The following is a 16,722-nucleotide window of genomic DNA, read 5'->3' on the forward strand; positions in this document are numbered from 1 at the left end:
GTCTTTTAACTGTCTCTTTTTTAGGGATACTGCTCTGATGGAGAAGAACTATTTATATGCTTTTCTTTTTAAAATGGTCATATGCAGTCCTGTAAATTAGCTGTCTGGAGATTACATATGGTGTTTTAACAACAATTGTTTTTGTTGGGTTTTTTTTGCAAACTCTGTTTTATATACAAGATCAGTTCTGAAATATTATCGGAAGTTGCTTTGAGGAAGCTTGTTAGGATATTGTAGAAATGTAGCTTTGTAATTCTGACTCGCATTACTGCCATGTTTTGTTGTGGTTTTTTTTCACAGGACAACTTTTTCCTGTCAACAGAACTAGTGCTTTTGTATTACTTTTAAGTAGTATAAAATAATTTGACCCTTGAAAAGGGAGTGTGAGAATACAGTCTTTCCTTCCTTCACAAAAAATAAATCCTGCTTTACTGCAAGAGATTCACTTCAGTTGAGTAGAACTTTATCATGGATGTAAGCAGAGTAACAACTATTGTAATGAAACAGCCTTGAAGGAGGTCAACAGCTTATTTAAATGCTCACAAATACTGAGGAACCCTTTCAATTAGCAGTAATATCCTGTGGCTATTTCTTGAGCATGAACCCTGTTGGAGGTCTCTCAAGTTCTCTGGAGGAGGCAAGAGTCCTTACAGGCAGTGTGCTTAGTTCTGCCTGCTTTGCTCACAGGGACAGACACAGTCACTTTCATAGGAGATCAATAGTACTGGTCCCAGTTTGTGATAGGTTTTAGTGATAAGGAGCTGAGAAGGAGGCTAAATAAATCACACACAGAATCACAGAATCTTAGGGGTTGGAAGGGACCTTGAAAGGTCATCTAGTCCAACCCCCCTGCCAGAGCAGGATCCCCTAGAGTATGTTACACAGGAACGCATCCAGGTGGGTTTTGAATGTCTCCAATGAAGGAGACTCCACAGCCTCTCTGGGCAGCCTGTTCCAGTGCTCTGTCACTCTCACAGTAAAGAAGTTTTTTCTTATGTTTACATGGAACCTCCTGTGCTCCAGCTTGCACCCACTGTCCCTTGTCCTATCACTGGTCATCACTGAAAAAAGCCTGACTCCATCCTCCTGACACCCAAGCTTAACAAATTTGTTAACATTAATGGGGTTGCCCCTCACTCTCCTGTTCTCTAAGCTCAGGAGACCCAGCTCCCTCAGCCTTTCCTCATAAGGGAGATGTTCCACTCCCTTAATCATCTTTGTGGCTCTGCGCTGGACTCTTTCAAGCAGTTCACTGTCCTTGAACTGAGGGGCCCAGAACTGGACACAATATTCCAGATGTGGCCTCACCAGGGCAGAGTAGAGGGCAGAGCAACAGAAGTTAGCCAGATTGATTTCTGTCAGTTTATCGTAGTTAATGGATCCAATATCTATTTTAGAACAGCAGTTCAGGAATACTTCTTGTGTAAAAATAGCTCATATCTGTACCATGTGGATAGCTACCTCTACCTTCATAATGGTATAAGTCTGTGATTCTGTTTTATCTGTTGAATAAATCAAACTCATCTGTCTTACTGGAAAGAAATCCAAATATATTTTGTTTTCTAGTGGGTTATAAGTTCAGTGACAGATAATTAAAATGAACATGTTAAACAGTGTAAGAGACTATTTAACAGAGAACATAAGGTGTGCTGGGTTTTTTGTGAGAACTCTAAAACTCTGGCTGGTTTTCTAGTTTATGTGAATGATGTTTGTATGTTTTGATATCTCTTTTTGAGATGTTATATTCCTATAATTATTTTATGTGTCTGTGAGCAAATAAAATATCAAATAATGAAGAGAAAGTAAAACCTAAAAGGCAACATTTTTTGCTTAAGCTTAAGATAAAATTTCTGATTAGGTAAAACTATGTTATATTTCACACCGAATTGTGTACAATTGAGTCAGAATGTGTTATCATCCTGGAATATAGTGGAAGGACTATTACCTGCCTCTTAGTGTAAGGCTATATAAAGAAAAAAGGAGTGGTAGTCATCGATAAAAATGACTGTAAAGTACAGTGGTCAAAACCCAGAAATGTATCAATATAGAGAGGCCTTGTGTGATGCAGCTTTCCCATCTCAAGACTTCTGTTCAATTGATTTTTAAAAACCTTTCATGCTAGGGCTCATTGTAAGCATTCATAGAACATCCTTATTTATTTCAGATTCAATTCTTAAGAAGAGCTGAAGGGATCAAGACCAATATTCAGCTGAATTTCAGTGGAAAGTGACTCTATACTCTCCTAATTGCTTTGCAAATGTTAACTTTAAGCCTCTTGTCAAAGGAAATGATGAAATGGCATTTAATAGGAACCTTCTTAACCATGTCTTGTTATTGGGGGGAAAGTAAAATATATATCATTAATGAAGGTGCTGCCTGCAAAATTCTCCCTAAAATATAAGTTTTAATTTTAGGTAAATAGTAATGTCCCATTTTATACAAACAGAAATCTTGTAATAAATTTTAAATTCCCACAACAAAGAAGAACTTGTAAAAAACACCTATCTATCTATCTATCTATCTATCTATCTATCTATCTATCTATCTATCTATCTATCTCTGTCCATCTATACATACATACATACATTCATCTATCCTTCATTTTTGTTGTACATACTATTTTATTTTACTCTATTTTATTCTAAACTAAAAAAGTCTGAAATAAAGATACCTAGGATGGCCTTCTGTTCAAGTCCGTAACAATTGTGATATTTAGGATTAGTAACACAGATCCAAATTGATCTCTGTACTCAAGACAGTATGATACAGGACATAAGAAGGGATGGTTTACAAAGGAGTGCCAAGAGACAGGCCCAGACTCACCCAAAATACAGTGCAGAACCACAAAATATGCCTGAGGACAGCTCTGATTAGTCTGTGGTGATGGCATACAAGCTTGAAAACCTTGAGATTTTTTTCCTCTAGATCTCTTCACCCTATACTGAAAATATACTGCTTGGTCCATATCACTGTCCTTATTTTTACTGTAAAACCACTGATTTAATGACCTGAGATTATGTGGAAGTTGCTTCCAGGCTGAATGGACTGGGCTACCAGTGCCTCATGTTTTTCATAACCTATAGGAAGGAAACACACAAAGTCTGTAAGACTACACCAAATTGCATGTAGCCTTATTTTCTGACAGATGGTCCGGTGGTTTAGATTTGAAATGGAAGATCTAGAGCATTTTCTCTGAAAGGTAGATTTTGCAGACTGTTAAGAGGATGTTGATATGGTGTAAGGTGTCTTGAATTGTGCAACTCCTGAATGGGAACAGGTCATGATGTTTCCTACTGTAACCAAGATGCTTTTGATTTCAAACGTCTGTAATGTGGATGCATTTTCATTTTTCCTGTGTACTATCCTATCTAGAATGGAAAAGGATAGTATTTTATTCTAGAGAATGTCACAGTGGTTAAAACATTTTATAAATAATTTATTTAGCCAGCTTATTGATGCCTTTTTAACATATTAGAATCTAAAATCAGTTTAATCAAGAGCAATGTAAGGAAAATAATGGGATTGTTCAGCCTGGAAGAAAAATAGTAAGGGGATATAATGGAGAAGATGAAGGTGTAAAATTAATTGTTTATTGCCCCTTCATAGAATCATAGAATGTTCGGGGTTGAAAGGAACCTGATCTCTCTGGAGATCATTGAGTCCAACCCCCCTGCCAGAGGAGGGCAAGGACATAGACAAAGGATGTTTTAGGACAATTGGGAAAATACTGGTTGTGATTAAGTCAGAAGAATATTGCGATAATCTGTAGAGGTGGCAGAAATTATTTTATATTGAGAAATCTATGAAAAGGAGCAGGCAGAGTTAGAGCCGAATCATATGTTTACTGATACTGCATGTCTTGTTTTTCCCCATGTGATTACTTATTGGGTAAAAATTGCCCTGAAGGCTTGTCACACAAGGCTTGCAAAAACAATCTGTAAAAAGTTCCTTTCATAAACACCACCCACATTTGTTTTACTAGGAGTTTTGTAATTTAGAACTTCTTTATGGTTTTTATTTTAAGTCGTCAAAGATGGTATTTAGTTTCCAAGTTAATGAGCATCATTATAGCAGCTTTACGTAGTAAGAAGACATATAAAGGCAAGAAAGCATCAACAAGTACATTTTAGATCAGGTTAACAACTGTATTGGGATAGAGATGTATGTAAAGAAAGATGGCCTTGGTGGTTAGGAGAAACTTAGGAAAGGACAGATTATAAAAGTATATCAAAGGTTCTTTGTTTTTGTTTTTAATACCCCTCCCCCCCATATACTATCAAGTAGCATATATAAAATTAATTGGCTTATTTTGCTATTGGAAGGTAGTTTATAATTTGCTCCTCCTTTGGTTCATGGAAACTTTTTTTTTTTCATGAGATAATTACAAGCCAGGTTGTTGGTTTTATATGAATGCATAATATATTTTTGAACAATGGAGGGGAGGGAAGAAAACATTATACTAAAAAAACTGTCAAATGCAGAAGACCCTCATGCTCCAGACTAATTGAAGAATTTAAAATAATGAATGAAAGGCAAGAATTATATTTAATATATTGATAAACATTTTAATTCTAATATAGAACTGAACTTTGTTTAACACAGTCATACTTTGGTTAACTGTAATTCAGCAGCTGTGGGAAATTTAATCTCAGTTGCGTGTGTAAATTTTCAAAAATGCAATCCTGTGTTTCATGTACATAGTATGAATGAAAATTGACTGTAGAAATTTGTTATTTTTAAGAAGAGCAATTACTTTCTGGTACTCTTCCATTGAAGGAAATTAATTCAGTGTAATTTGCTTTTTGATCAATATTATATGATACAAGACTACAAAGAGCATTATGCTATTTAATGTCATGAGATTTTTATTTCCCCCATCAATTAACCCTTTTTCACAGTCTGTGTTTTTTCAGTACTAGGGAGTTATAGTGGTGTATTTCTGTTTATGGAACCCAACTCAACTGATGTAGTCTTGTTTAATAACAATGAAGTGCCCTGAAAGTTCAGTTAGTTTTCTTTTAGGATCTGTGCACTTGGTAAGGACAGGCCATGGACATTTCAGGAGAGAGATAATTTCCAGACTCATTAAATATTCCTAAGCAGAAGTTATTTATTGTAAAACATTTGGTGTGATTTTTGGTCCTTGTTACATTTTGCATATTTCATTAAGTCCCTGTGGTGGTTTTTTTTTTTTTTTTTGTGTGTGTTTGTTTTTTTTTTTAAGTTTTAGCAGTGCAGATGATCATCTATAAAATTCATTTACTAGGTTCTCAAATCTTATATAAAAGTGGGAAAATCTGTTTATGAGCATGAATTCACTTGCACAGGAAATTTCACAAGGATTAATTTATAGCTCTGGTTTTGCTAGTGCATATTCTTCTTACTGAATACCATAGATAGTTGATAGCAATAGAGTGAAGGAATACAATTTAGATCAGCCTGGATTAATTCATGGTATAAAGCAGAGAACCTACCTTAATTCCTGGCAAACTGCCCCTGTTCTGGATACTTTATGGACAATAAGTCCCTACCACAGTCTACCTGACAGGTTTACCTGTCTCGCAATTCTGGGAAAAGGCATGTGAATCAATAGGACCTATGGGTCTCCCAAGTCTTGGCATTTCATGATCATGGACAGTATTTTAAAATTTTCAGTCTCCATAAATTCTACTCCTTGAGCTGGAGCAATTTTACTGTAGGATTTATTTCATCTGAAGCTTGAGGGAGGACAGTTTTGTCAGAACATTCAAAGTCTTGATCATGAAGTCAAAACCTTGACAATTGTGGGAAAATCCTCTGTCACCAGAACTTGGCTTGTGGCCATAAAAGAGGAGTCTTGGAAGATGTATCTTCGCTCTTTGCCAATTTAGCTGAAGTCTAGTGAATACAGGAAGCCAATTCCATGTTGTTAACTTCTTATTTTAGTGCTTCTGAAATGATCAGGATTCATACTTCCCAAAAGCTTTCCTCCATTGTCATTAGATGAAGTCTGAAAATCAGATTTTTATTTTTATTTTTTTTCTAACCCAATCTTAAAAGCAGTTCAGATTGATTTCAATTTATGTGTACAGGAAAAGTCTGCTTTACTTCTGTTTTTAGCTACTAATTTCTAACTCAAAAGGAATTTTATATATATATACACACATATAGGAAGTAAAAACATTCTTATTTCTGACATCCACACCTTTATTCAACCTTTGAAAAAGCTTAGAAAAAATTTATGGGAATGAAGCTTTTATCTATGATGCTATTTTTCCTTGACATGAATAGAATTTTGTCTAAGACTTGGTTCCAGTGGGAAAATATAGTTTTCTTTGATATGCCTATTTTGGGTTCAGAACAAATAGCAGCTATTGTTTAAAAAATTAATGGTGTAAAAGAAAAACAAAGGAAAACTTTAAACAGTCCTTCTAGGCAAATGACATGAAAGACTTCCGCAAATAGCCTTATCAGCTTGAATCTTCTTTTGATTTGTTAACTACTATTGGGCTTCAGTGTACAGCTTTTAACTGCATTTGAAAAATCTTTACCTTGTGCTAGTTTTATGTGTGAGTCATCATCCTCTGTTGTACGGTTTTTCCTGGCATAGTGACTTAGATGTTCAGGTTTCTTTGGCCTGAAGTTGAGGAATGAAAAATTAAAGGGGCAAAAAAAAAAAGTGTAGATGTATTCAGTCAGATTGCAATGCTACAGGAACAAAGACAATTTCTTTATACATCTGGACTCTAACAAAATATAATGAAGTGTGTTCAATTAAGTTGTAACCTGTGGAGTCCAGCAAAGGCTAACCACGATTTATTTCTTTGCTAAAGATACTGAGAAGATTATAATAGCTGTTAGGATGAATTTATTTTATTTCTTTTTAAATTGGGAACAGCATAACTTTATATCAGTACTCTAATGAGATGGTACTGGTTTAATCTCACTGCAAGTATTTCCAGGTGATATTACATTACAGCTGGCAGTCCTGCCAGGTTCACATGCAGAAATAAGCCAGGAACAGCATCAAGACCAGTTGGACAGCAACTTTTGCACTGACAAATTTTTGCACATGCATACATACCCACCCCTTTTCCTTCTTTTCATTGAAAGAAAAAAAAAAGTAAAAAAACCCAGATTTTTTCATAAACTAACTTCTGATTCCAATGTTCAGTTTGCTAAGTTGTTACAAGTTGGTTGTAACCAAGAACCATAGTAAGTTGTAAAACGCATTGCCTACTCAGGAGTGTTCCTGGTGTCCCAAACTAGGTATCTTTTTAATTTAATGCTCTTCAGTTTCCATCTGAAGTGTGTGGTGGCTGGGGTTTTGCTTGTTTGGGTGGTGATTTTTGTTTGTTTGTTTGGGGTTTTTTGTTGTTTTTTTTTTGTTGGTTGGTTTGGGTTTCTTTTGGTTTTTTGGTGTTGTTTTTTTTTTGTGTGTGAATTTGACTAAACAGTTTTTCTCTGCAAAATATCAGCAATCCAAAAGTATTTTTAAAAGGCGTAAAATACCAAGTATATATATTTCAATAACAACCTACCTAACTCAGTAAGATTAGGTATATGAACAAATTCTATTTGATCTATGTATTTAATTAGTTCTATTAATTAGATTTTGATGGATCCAGACTGAAAATCACTCAACAGGTGCCAGCATTTGGTTTGGGAGCTTCGTGGTTGACCTCTTTCTGTTCCTTACTAAGAATTTAGCCTTTCCTTTTGTCTTGTGTAAGAAGTCAAGAGTGTAGTCTAGAATTTGAAGCCCTGATGTAGCATTTACTATTTAATAATTTATTTTTCTTTTCACAGGGATCACACTCTACAGCCAACCATATGGAGGAGCCTTGCTGGATGAGGACAAAATGTGAATAAACTTTTTCAAATATATAATAGCTGTAATGTGCAGACAATTGAATAAGCATGTATGTTGCATGCAATAGATGTGACTTCACAGATGCACTTCAGTTCCACTGAGTGTAGTATTTTATCTAGTCTGGTGTTTGTATTTCAAGCCTGCTGTTCATATCAGATATGGTTGTCTTATTTTGTAGGGAAGAACACTGAATTCATGCTGACTACACTTTTTGTAGTGTTTGTGAACAGGTCATGACATTGTCAAGCACATTAACTTTTTAATGATTGTCAGGTTGTTAAATTTTAATTTTCTGTAGAGGGGGAAATATATACAAAAGCTTCACTTTAGTGTTTGGACTTTAAACACACTCTGCTCTGTAACTCAGGTATAGTTTTGTAACTTAACACATCATCTTGCTCCTCTAGTTACATGTTGGCAGTATACAAACATAGTGTTTGTGAACAGGATTAAGATCCTAATGTTTAGTGTTGCTTTGATAAGAAGTTGGCCTTGAAAATGTTAGGGTTTGGTGAGGGTTTTTTCCCCATTGTGTTTTCATTATGCCATTTTTCTTTGTACCCCAGAATGGAGAATGTTCGTCAGTGTGGGGTAGCACTGTGTATCATGTTGGGTTTCTCCATCCTTACGGCATCCATTGGAAGTGCCATAGTGAAGGACAGAGTATCTGGCAGAAAACGTTTGCAGCACATCACAGGCCTGGGTTACAAAACTTACTGGCTTGCTAACTTCTGCTGTGATATGGTATGTATCATGTGGGGCAGCATGTGCTCAGGTGTAAATTTAACTAGGAGATTTGTACTGTGCAGAGCAACAGCTCTCAGCTGTCGTTTTAACAAGCAGTGGGACGCCATTCCTACTTTAATACGTCAGATAAAAATCTTTAAGGCAGGGATAGTGTTCTTCATTTTACAAAGCTGAATGTTAAGGTAGAATGTATGCTAACTTTAGGTTCCTACACTATTTTTCAAATAAAAGGATGCTATTTAATAACCTAGACAGAGAGAACTGTCCACACAAAAGTTCATAGCAAGAATTTCTGTGGTGTGAGTTGCCACTGGCAAATTATTTCAGATTATTGGAGAAGCCTGAAGATAGTAGTGAGCTAATTTAAAGGCATGATCATGTTGTTTGTTAGTGTTTAATATGAGAGGTACTCATAACTGGTACCTTTTATTTCTGGCAAGATAGACAGTACAAAATATTATTCATTAATTCACATACACAGAATGTCTTTCATTAGAAGTGGGTCAAGTCTCTGTCCTGAATTTTTTTCCACTCAAAATATTTTCTACCATTGTTAGCATTATAGACAGTATAGATAGCTCATTAGCAAATCTCAAAATCTTATATTCTTTTGAAAATACTGCAAAAGTTACTAGTTTTCCCTAAATCTTATGCTTTTAATCACATCGGAAAACAGGAATGCCACTGATGTGCAGCCAACATAGTTAAATGAAATAAGAATTTTTATTTGCCTTCTGCAAACCTAAGAAGTTGGTTTCTGTTCAGGCCAATAAGCAAAGGTGGTGAAATAAAATTAACTTTCTCAAGTCACTGCTAGTCCCCATGACTGATTTTTCATCAGCTGTGTAATGGAGCTTGTTTGGATTCCATTTAAGCATGAATTCCTCAAATTATCTTCCAATGTCTTTTTCAAAGGTGACTCCCTAAAAACTAAAATGAAAAATTACTCCATTATGTATGTGTGTGTGTATATATATATATCTGTCTATATCTATGTGTGTATTTATATGTAAGGCATACATATACCTCCCTTACTGAAAGGCTTTTCCATAATTCACTTAACATAAGGCTTGCTTTGGTATTAGTTGAGGGTTTGGATGGGATGTTGAGATTAGGTCTGCTTCTGGGAAAGGGATAGAGTTACTGTTTTTAAATAACGTGGGTGCTGCGTGTTGGTAGTTCACACCTCAAAGAAGTTCTTTTGGATTGGGAGATTGGTTTCAGAGGCAATAGTGAACAACAGGGGTCACTTGGATTTTTCAAAAGTAAAAGATTGCTGGCTGCAGAGAAAGGACTCAAACTTCCTGCACTTTGCTCAACACACTGGCTCATGGAAGGAAGAGATGGGATCTAGCATAAACAACACAAACATGAACTAGCCTGGTCAGGAACAGAGATTTTTTGGAACACTCTCTATTCTCATTCAGACTATTCTAAATGTCAAACATTAGACTTCACCCATCCATCCTAGAAATCAGGATTTTCACGCATGAGCAAACTGGAAGTAAAAGCACATTTATCCAAATGTTACTTACTTGGCCAGCCAGTCTTTGTATTCTTTTTGGTGGTGTGTCAGATTAGAGGTCTTGGTCAAAAACTCAGCTCCTCGTCATTCAGTTTCTCCTTGTGCAGCGACATCAACTCATTATTTTCCGCCGTGTCTTCCTTTCAAAGTGTTCTCACAAATTCAGCATGGTACTGCATGATCAATCATGATCTGAGAAAGAACAGACACTGCTTTAAATGCTAATTGTGCTGCAGATCATTTAGGGACACTGAACACATGAATATATGAACTGTCAAATTTTAAATCCCTCTACGTATTTTAAGTATTACAGACTGTGTTCTGTGTTATTGGTAGCATAATCTTTATTAGACCTGCAGAGTTATTTGATTTATGAAATTGCTGTCATAAGAATCAGGCTGCTCCTACTGTATTTATATATGTGAATGTTCAACAAATGGAAAATGTGTCAGTGCTAAGAAAATTTCATAACCAATACAGACATTTTTTTCAGATTAAGTTTCTGACATTAGATTGGCAAAACAAGGGTTCTTTTATTTGTGCATGCCAATCTTCTGTAACACATCATGGTTTCAATTAAGATTTCTAATATAATTTAATGTTTAAACTAATTTATTTATCGAAAGAAAAAGTCCCATGTCTGCTGAAATATACTGGAACTCTGATGCTGTGTGACTTATCTACCATATTTCTTAGACAGCTCCAGGGGAGCTGAAATCTAAATCTATGGAGTGGTATGGTATATTTGTATATGGCACTCAAAAGGTACACTGTGAACAAGATGGCAGTATTACATCTGTCTACATTTCACTTCTCTTAAAAAAAAAAAAAGTCTTTCTATTGATAAAGAAGTGACACCATCTAGTTTAATTTTGAACAGGTTTGCATTGTACTTCTATTTTTTTTAATATATTTTTTTAAATTTTAACAGTGAGGATGTCATTCTTCTGCACAGAATACTTACTTAGACCTTGATTTTTCGCATCTATTGCAGTTTCATCTCAGAATCTCAATTATATTAGGATAGGGTTCGATATGTAGAAGCAGAAATGGAGGCAACCACTGTGCTAAGCTCAGCTTCAATGTACAGAGCAGTCAGACACTGAGAATGGAATGGAAGTGAGCACATCTTGCCATTGCTAGTTGCAAGCAGAACCCATCTCTCTTGAATACTTGAATATGCATCCCCTGTACCAACCACATCCTCCCCCCTTTAAGTATTTGGTTAACATTATGTCAAGAAACTCAACAGAGAAACTGTTTTCTCTGATGCCTAATGGATGTAACTCTTCTAAATATTCTGTCTGTTTCCATTAGGAGTTGTCATTTATTTCATCAGCTCACATGGTCCTTCATTAAGACTCTTTTAAAATTGTATTCTTACTGTTCTATGACTGAAGCACTGATCAGTAAAACTGCTGTTTCTGAATCCAAGACTCTGCATTCACAGTAAAATTTGATGTTTTGGAGCAATAGTCCCATGTTGACTAATTAGCTGGAAGAGTTATCTTGTTAAATGGATGTATTGGAAAGGTCAGCAGAAATGGAATTAAGGGGAATATTCTTTAATCAGATTTTATTTTGTTAGACTGTTTCATATGAGTATGTGTAAGAGGGGTAGTTTCACAACAGATGTGGATTATGAAATCTCAGAGCTCTTCTGCCTAATTCTTCCTTATTTATAGTGTAATTATATTGTAAATATGGAAAAGTTAATTTGTAGAGTGCTTTTGTGATAATTAAGTAAGACCAGTAAGAGATGCTTACCTGCTCAGTGCCTTTTCTCTTCTCTTTCTAGCTGTTTTACATGATTCCAGTCACCTTGTGTGTTGGTGTTATTAGTGCCTTCCAGCTATCAGCTTTCACTTTCCGAAAAAACTTGGCGGCCACTGGTCTCCTGCTGATACTCTTTGGGTATGTGATTGGAAATGCTACTATGGAATTATAGCTTGTAAGAAACAAACCAGAAATCTTTAGGCTTGGTTTGCACCTGCTGCTGGATGCATGATTTTCTCTCTTTGGAAATGATTATGATTCAGCAAAAGATAGTGAGAAAACAGGCTGAAACACGAGTTTGAAAGTTACTTGCAGAAGGTGGAGGCAGATTTGTTCACACATTAAAAAAAGCCACCCACCACCAGATAGAAAACAACAACAAAAAACTAACAAAACCAAACCCAAACTGGAAAAGTCTCAGAAAACATTCAGCCTGTGTAACAATCATTTGCTTATAGAAACTGATTATATGTTATCTTCCAGAAAATGAGGGAATCATAAAAGTCAGGTCAGAATTTCAGTGCTTAGCTCTGCAGAATATCATGAAGAAGGTAAGAACTGGTTGTCTTTTATTACAGTTCTGCCCATTTTCTCTAGTTCTGGAATTTTACATTGTTCCAATAATTTATATTTCCAATGAGAAGTCTGTTCAACATGGAGTACTGGGCTGGTTGGAGATTTGTCTTTAAATCGTACTGTGAGAGAGCAAAGTCCTCCCATATCACCTACTTGCTTAGTTTCCTGTGAAAAAACTTATAAAAGTTAAAATAATTGGTTAAATAGAGGACTGATTTCTCTGTAGAAATAGAGCTGTTGAGCCCTGGACTCAATCAAACTAATAATCCATCTAATTCTGTTCTTTTCACTCTTCCTGTGTGCAGTCCCAGGTGATGTGGGAAATGCTGAAGATGAATAGTTACAGAATAATGTTCTGAGAAGATTTTTCTTCCTTATCTCAAGCAACTAAGTGTTGTTAACGTTGTAGAGAATAATACATATCTTAAAAGACAGATGTTTATATAATGAAATACAACTGCTCCATTAGAGAATCACAGGAAAGGAAAGTAGAAAGGTCCTTCTGCAATATCAGGATGTATTCCATTCCAGGAAGAGTCTCAGATAAAGACTTTTAAAAAAAACCAAACCCAAAGCTTACTGTATTTCGTCTTGAAACTGTTTTCAAGCTCTCATGCCACCAATAACACTGCTTTTAGAAAACTCTTTCAATATCTCCATAGTGGATGTATTCTTTGAAATTCCAGTCTAAGTTTGGAGCCATACCTGTAATATGCCCTCATCAAACATCTTTTTTTGAGCCCAAACAAGCCAAGTCCTCTCTAGTAAAAAGGCCCTCCCATTCCCTGGATAATTCTATTTATTATTTTTCCCTCCAATTTAAACTCATCTTTCTTGGGCATGAGTGGCCAGACTAGTATGTAATATTCTAGAGGTCTTGATGCCCATCATCTTGTCAATAACTTGGATGAGACCTCCACAGTTTATACTTTTATTCTCTTTGTGTCACTCTTGTCTTCTTTCCCCTTCCTTCAGCAGTACTACCAATTAATTCCTGCAAATTAAAGGCAGAAATTCTTATCAGCCTTAGTGCAAAGACTTTACACTGCTAAATCTTATAGCTGTTCTTTTTTGTTACCTTTACAGCTGTTGAATCCTTCTTGTAATCCAGTTGTTGTGACCATGGTGTAAAAATAAGCATCTATAGAGATTTTAGTCAAGCAGCAGATGAACCCTACAGAACATACCTGTATGCCTGTTGAAGTCACGGTATGTGGTGTGCTGTAGGCTATGGTCTTGCCCACAGTACACTACTAAATCCCATGTGCTAAGTTATGCAGGCATTGTTGTAAAATGTGTTAAAATGTGGGTATTCCAGAAGAAATAAGCATTGTCTGAAAAGCTGGACTGAATTTAAATTATATTTTTTGTTGTCTGCAGATGCAGCTTAATCGTCTCAGCATAATCCCTTTTGCACTGTTCAGCTTTGGCTGATGTAACAGATACTATAGTGATTTTTATCAAGAAGGTCTATGTGTTCTATGTGTATTAACATGTATTAGAGATACAATAACTGTCAGTCAGTAATTTTAATGTGTCTCAAGGACCTTCTGATGAATTTCAGATTTGCCACTCTTGCTATTCTACCCTTTACTCAGTCTAACTACTCTGCAATTGTGATGAAGCCCATTGAGATAATTTTATCTTTTGCCAGTACTATGCTTGTAATCCTCATTTAGATGCATTTCAGGATGCATTTTTTCCTTTTAAAATTTTATTTTTCTTTTCAGGGCAGGCTTACATAGCATTTCTGATCTAGAATAAAGGTAAAAATAGCCCAGTTATGTGAGAATTTAAGCTGCTTGCCATGAAGGGTGTGTGCTTGAAAGAATAAACAGTAATTTTCTAGTGTGCTACTTTAAAATTGATTTTCTTTAAGAATGTAATAGTTTCTTAACTAAACTGCATTTTTTCCTCTTTTAGCTGACAGCAAAAGTGTTCTATAGTGCAACTGTTTAAGTACATTTCTCCAAAATGCTCTATCGTTGATACTTTGAAAATAACAAATTACAGCTGAAACTGGAGGAAAGGAAAGTTAGGATAGAAATGTAGGTGTGACCGGTAGCTACTTTAAAGGCTGCATTTGAATATTATACAACTCTAGTATTCTAAGGGTCTTACTCATTTCTTAGCAGCTATAAGCAAGTAAATAAAATTTTGCTTTAATTTACAACAGAGTAACAGCACTGTAAATATTGTTTCTTTCCCGAGCTGTTTCCTAGGATGGACTTGTGTTTACAGTATTGTAATTCACAGCAACACTTAGGACAGTGATACTGGTATGTACAGGAAGGGAAAAGATTGTGTGATTAAGACTGGCTGCTGTGATCTTGAATACTTAGGATCTTCATTTGAGACCCAAACATTAACATTTGACCTTTATTTTCCTGTACACTGAGGATAATAACCCCATTTCTTCGTAGCAGGATTTGAGTGTTTGTTTACTAAGGTAAAAGATCTTGGCATTCTTAGATGAAGAAAGTTCATCTGTAAACTGCATAATATTGAATTTAAGAGACTTTGATGGCTCATAATCTAAACTACTGTTTAGTGCAATGAAGAAGTGAATTCACAGATTTTTGGCTAGTTGCTCTTGCATTAAGCTCACTATTAAAACAATTATATATACATATATTAATACTATATAAGAAACAGTTATATATGCAACGAAATCTATATATACTATACGTATAATTATCATCATGCAGTGATGTACAGTGATATCTATGCTCCTTTAGTATGTATACTGTTTGATAGATAGATCTTGTCCTATGTTGAATGGAAAATAAATTTCCTTTCCATGCCATTCATGCTCATTAAATTGCCTGGGTTTTTTTTAGTCTGGCTAGACATATCTTACTCTTTATAAAAAAAATATGACTGCTCCATTTTGTCTAGACATCATTTGAATTGCCAGAATGGAGTGTGCCTTCCCTCCCTCTTTAAAGATTTGGATTGAAAATGATGCAGCCGTGGACATGCTGTCTTTTCATCATTGTGCTGTGAAGTACCTATGCACTAATTTTCGATGGCAACTGCTCTACTGATAATCTGTTTTAGATAATAACATTACTAACACAATCTCTGGTGCATTTCAGTTCTCAGATATCACTAACACAAATAGGACTGATTCTTTTCTTTTCTTTTCTTTTCTTTTCTTTTCTTTTCTTTTCTTTTCTTTTCTTTTCTTTTCTTTTCTTTTCTTTTCTTTTCTTTTCTTTTCTTTTCTTTTCTTTTCTTTTCTTTTCTTTTCTTTTCTTTTCTTTTCTTTTCTTTTCTTTTCTTTTCTTTTCTTTTCTTTTCTTTTCTTTTCTTTTCTTTTCTTTTCTTTCCCTTCCACTCTCCCTCCACCCCCCCTCCTTTGCTCACTCTCTCCTACCTTTTTTTTTTTCTTTTTTCTATCTATGAAAGCCTTTAAGAAAAGTTGGCTCCACAGCCATGATTTAAGCTTAAAATATTTGGTTTTAATTCATTCACTGCGTAAGAGGCTTCCTAAGATGCATGGTTTTGCAGTCACTCAGAAATCAGAGCTGTGAGTTTTCTGGAACATGCAGTTGATGTATGCAAAAATGGATCATATCTGCCCATCACATGGCAGTAACTATTTGTACATCTACAAAATCATAAGGTAATTTGATGAAGAAAATATATTCTGATTTGTCCTTTCTTCTCAGTTGGTCAGAAGAGTTGTTTGCATATCTTAAAAATAAGGAGCAACTATTGGGGTTTTTTCTAGTATGAAAACTGCTTTTTATTTGTGAGGTGAAAACATACCTTATTTGTGATAATTTTGTTTCTTCAAACTTTCAGGTATGCAACTTTACCATGGATGTATCTTGTATCCAGATTCTTCTCAAGTTCAGATGTAGCTTTTATTTCTTACATCTCCTTGAATTTTGTGTTTGGCCTGTGTACCATGCTGGTGACTCTCTTACCTCGTTTGTTAGCTATAGTTTCCAAAGTGCAGGTCAGTATAAAACCTTTACTTTACGTTACTAACAAGTGAGATGTATGCACACGTGTGTGTTAAACATTCATGATTTTCCTGTCCTAGTGTATACTGAATTGCTTCTGACTACCTTGAGTTTTAACTTGTTCAGTAAAAAAAAAAAATAAAAAAATAGCAGCAGGGTAATAACGGAAAAACATTTTTAATTGAAACCTTTAAATTTTCCAGGCCGTTAAGTTGTAATTGGCACATAATGGCAACTGTTCTGCTCCACTGAATAGAGGATATGCATTGTAA

At 35.3% G+C, this 16,722-nt stretch overlaps 1 protein-coding gene across 1 annotated transcript in view; it reads left to right on the forward strand.

Annotated features, from left to right (window-relative positions):
• ABCA13 (ATP binding cassette subfamily A member 13) overlaps window positions 1-16,722 on the forward strand; it is a 165,533-nt gene that overhangs the window by 109,099 nt on the left and 39,712 nt on the right. Inside the window, exons 43-46 of the mRNA XM_051610260.1 lie at window positions 7,789-7,843; window positions 8,419-8,596; window positions 11,923-12,038; window positions 16,287-16,443. Coding sequence (XP_051466220.1) covers window positions 7,789-7,843; window positions 8,419-8,596; window positions 11,923-12,038; window positions 16,287-16,443 — 506 coding nt within the window. The remainder of the gene's footprint in view (window positions 1-7,788; window positions 7,844-8,418; window positions 8,597-11,922; window positions 12,039-16,286; window positions 16,444-16,722) is intronic.

Source organism: Apus apus, chromosome 2 (genome assembly GCF_020740795.1).
Source record: "Apus apus isolate bApuApu2 chromosome 2, bApuApu2.pri.cur, whole genome shotgun sequence".
In the NCBI taxonomy this organism is placed as follows: domain Eukaryota; kingdom Metazoa; phylum Chordata; class Aves; order Apodiformes; family Apodidae; genus Apus; species Apus apus.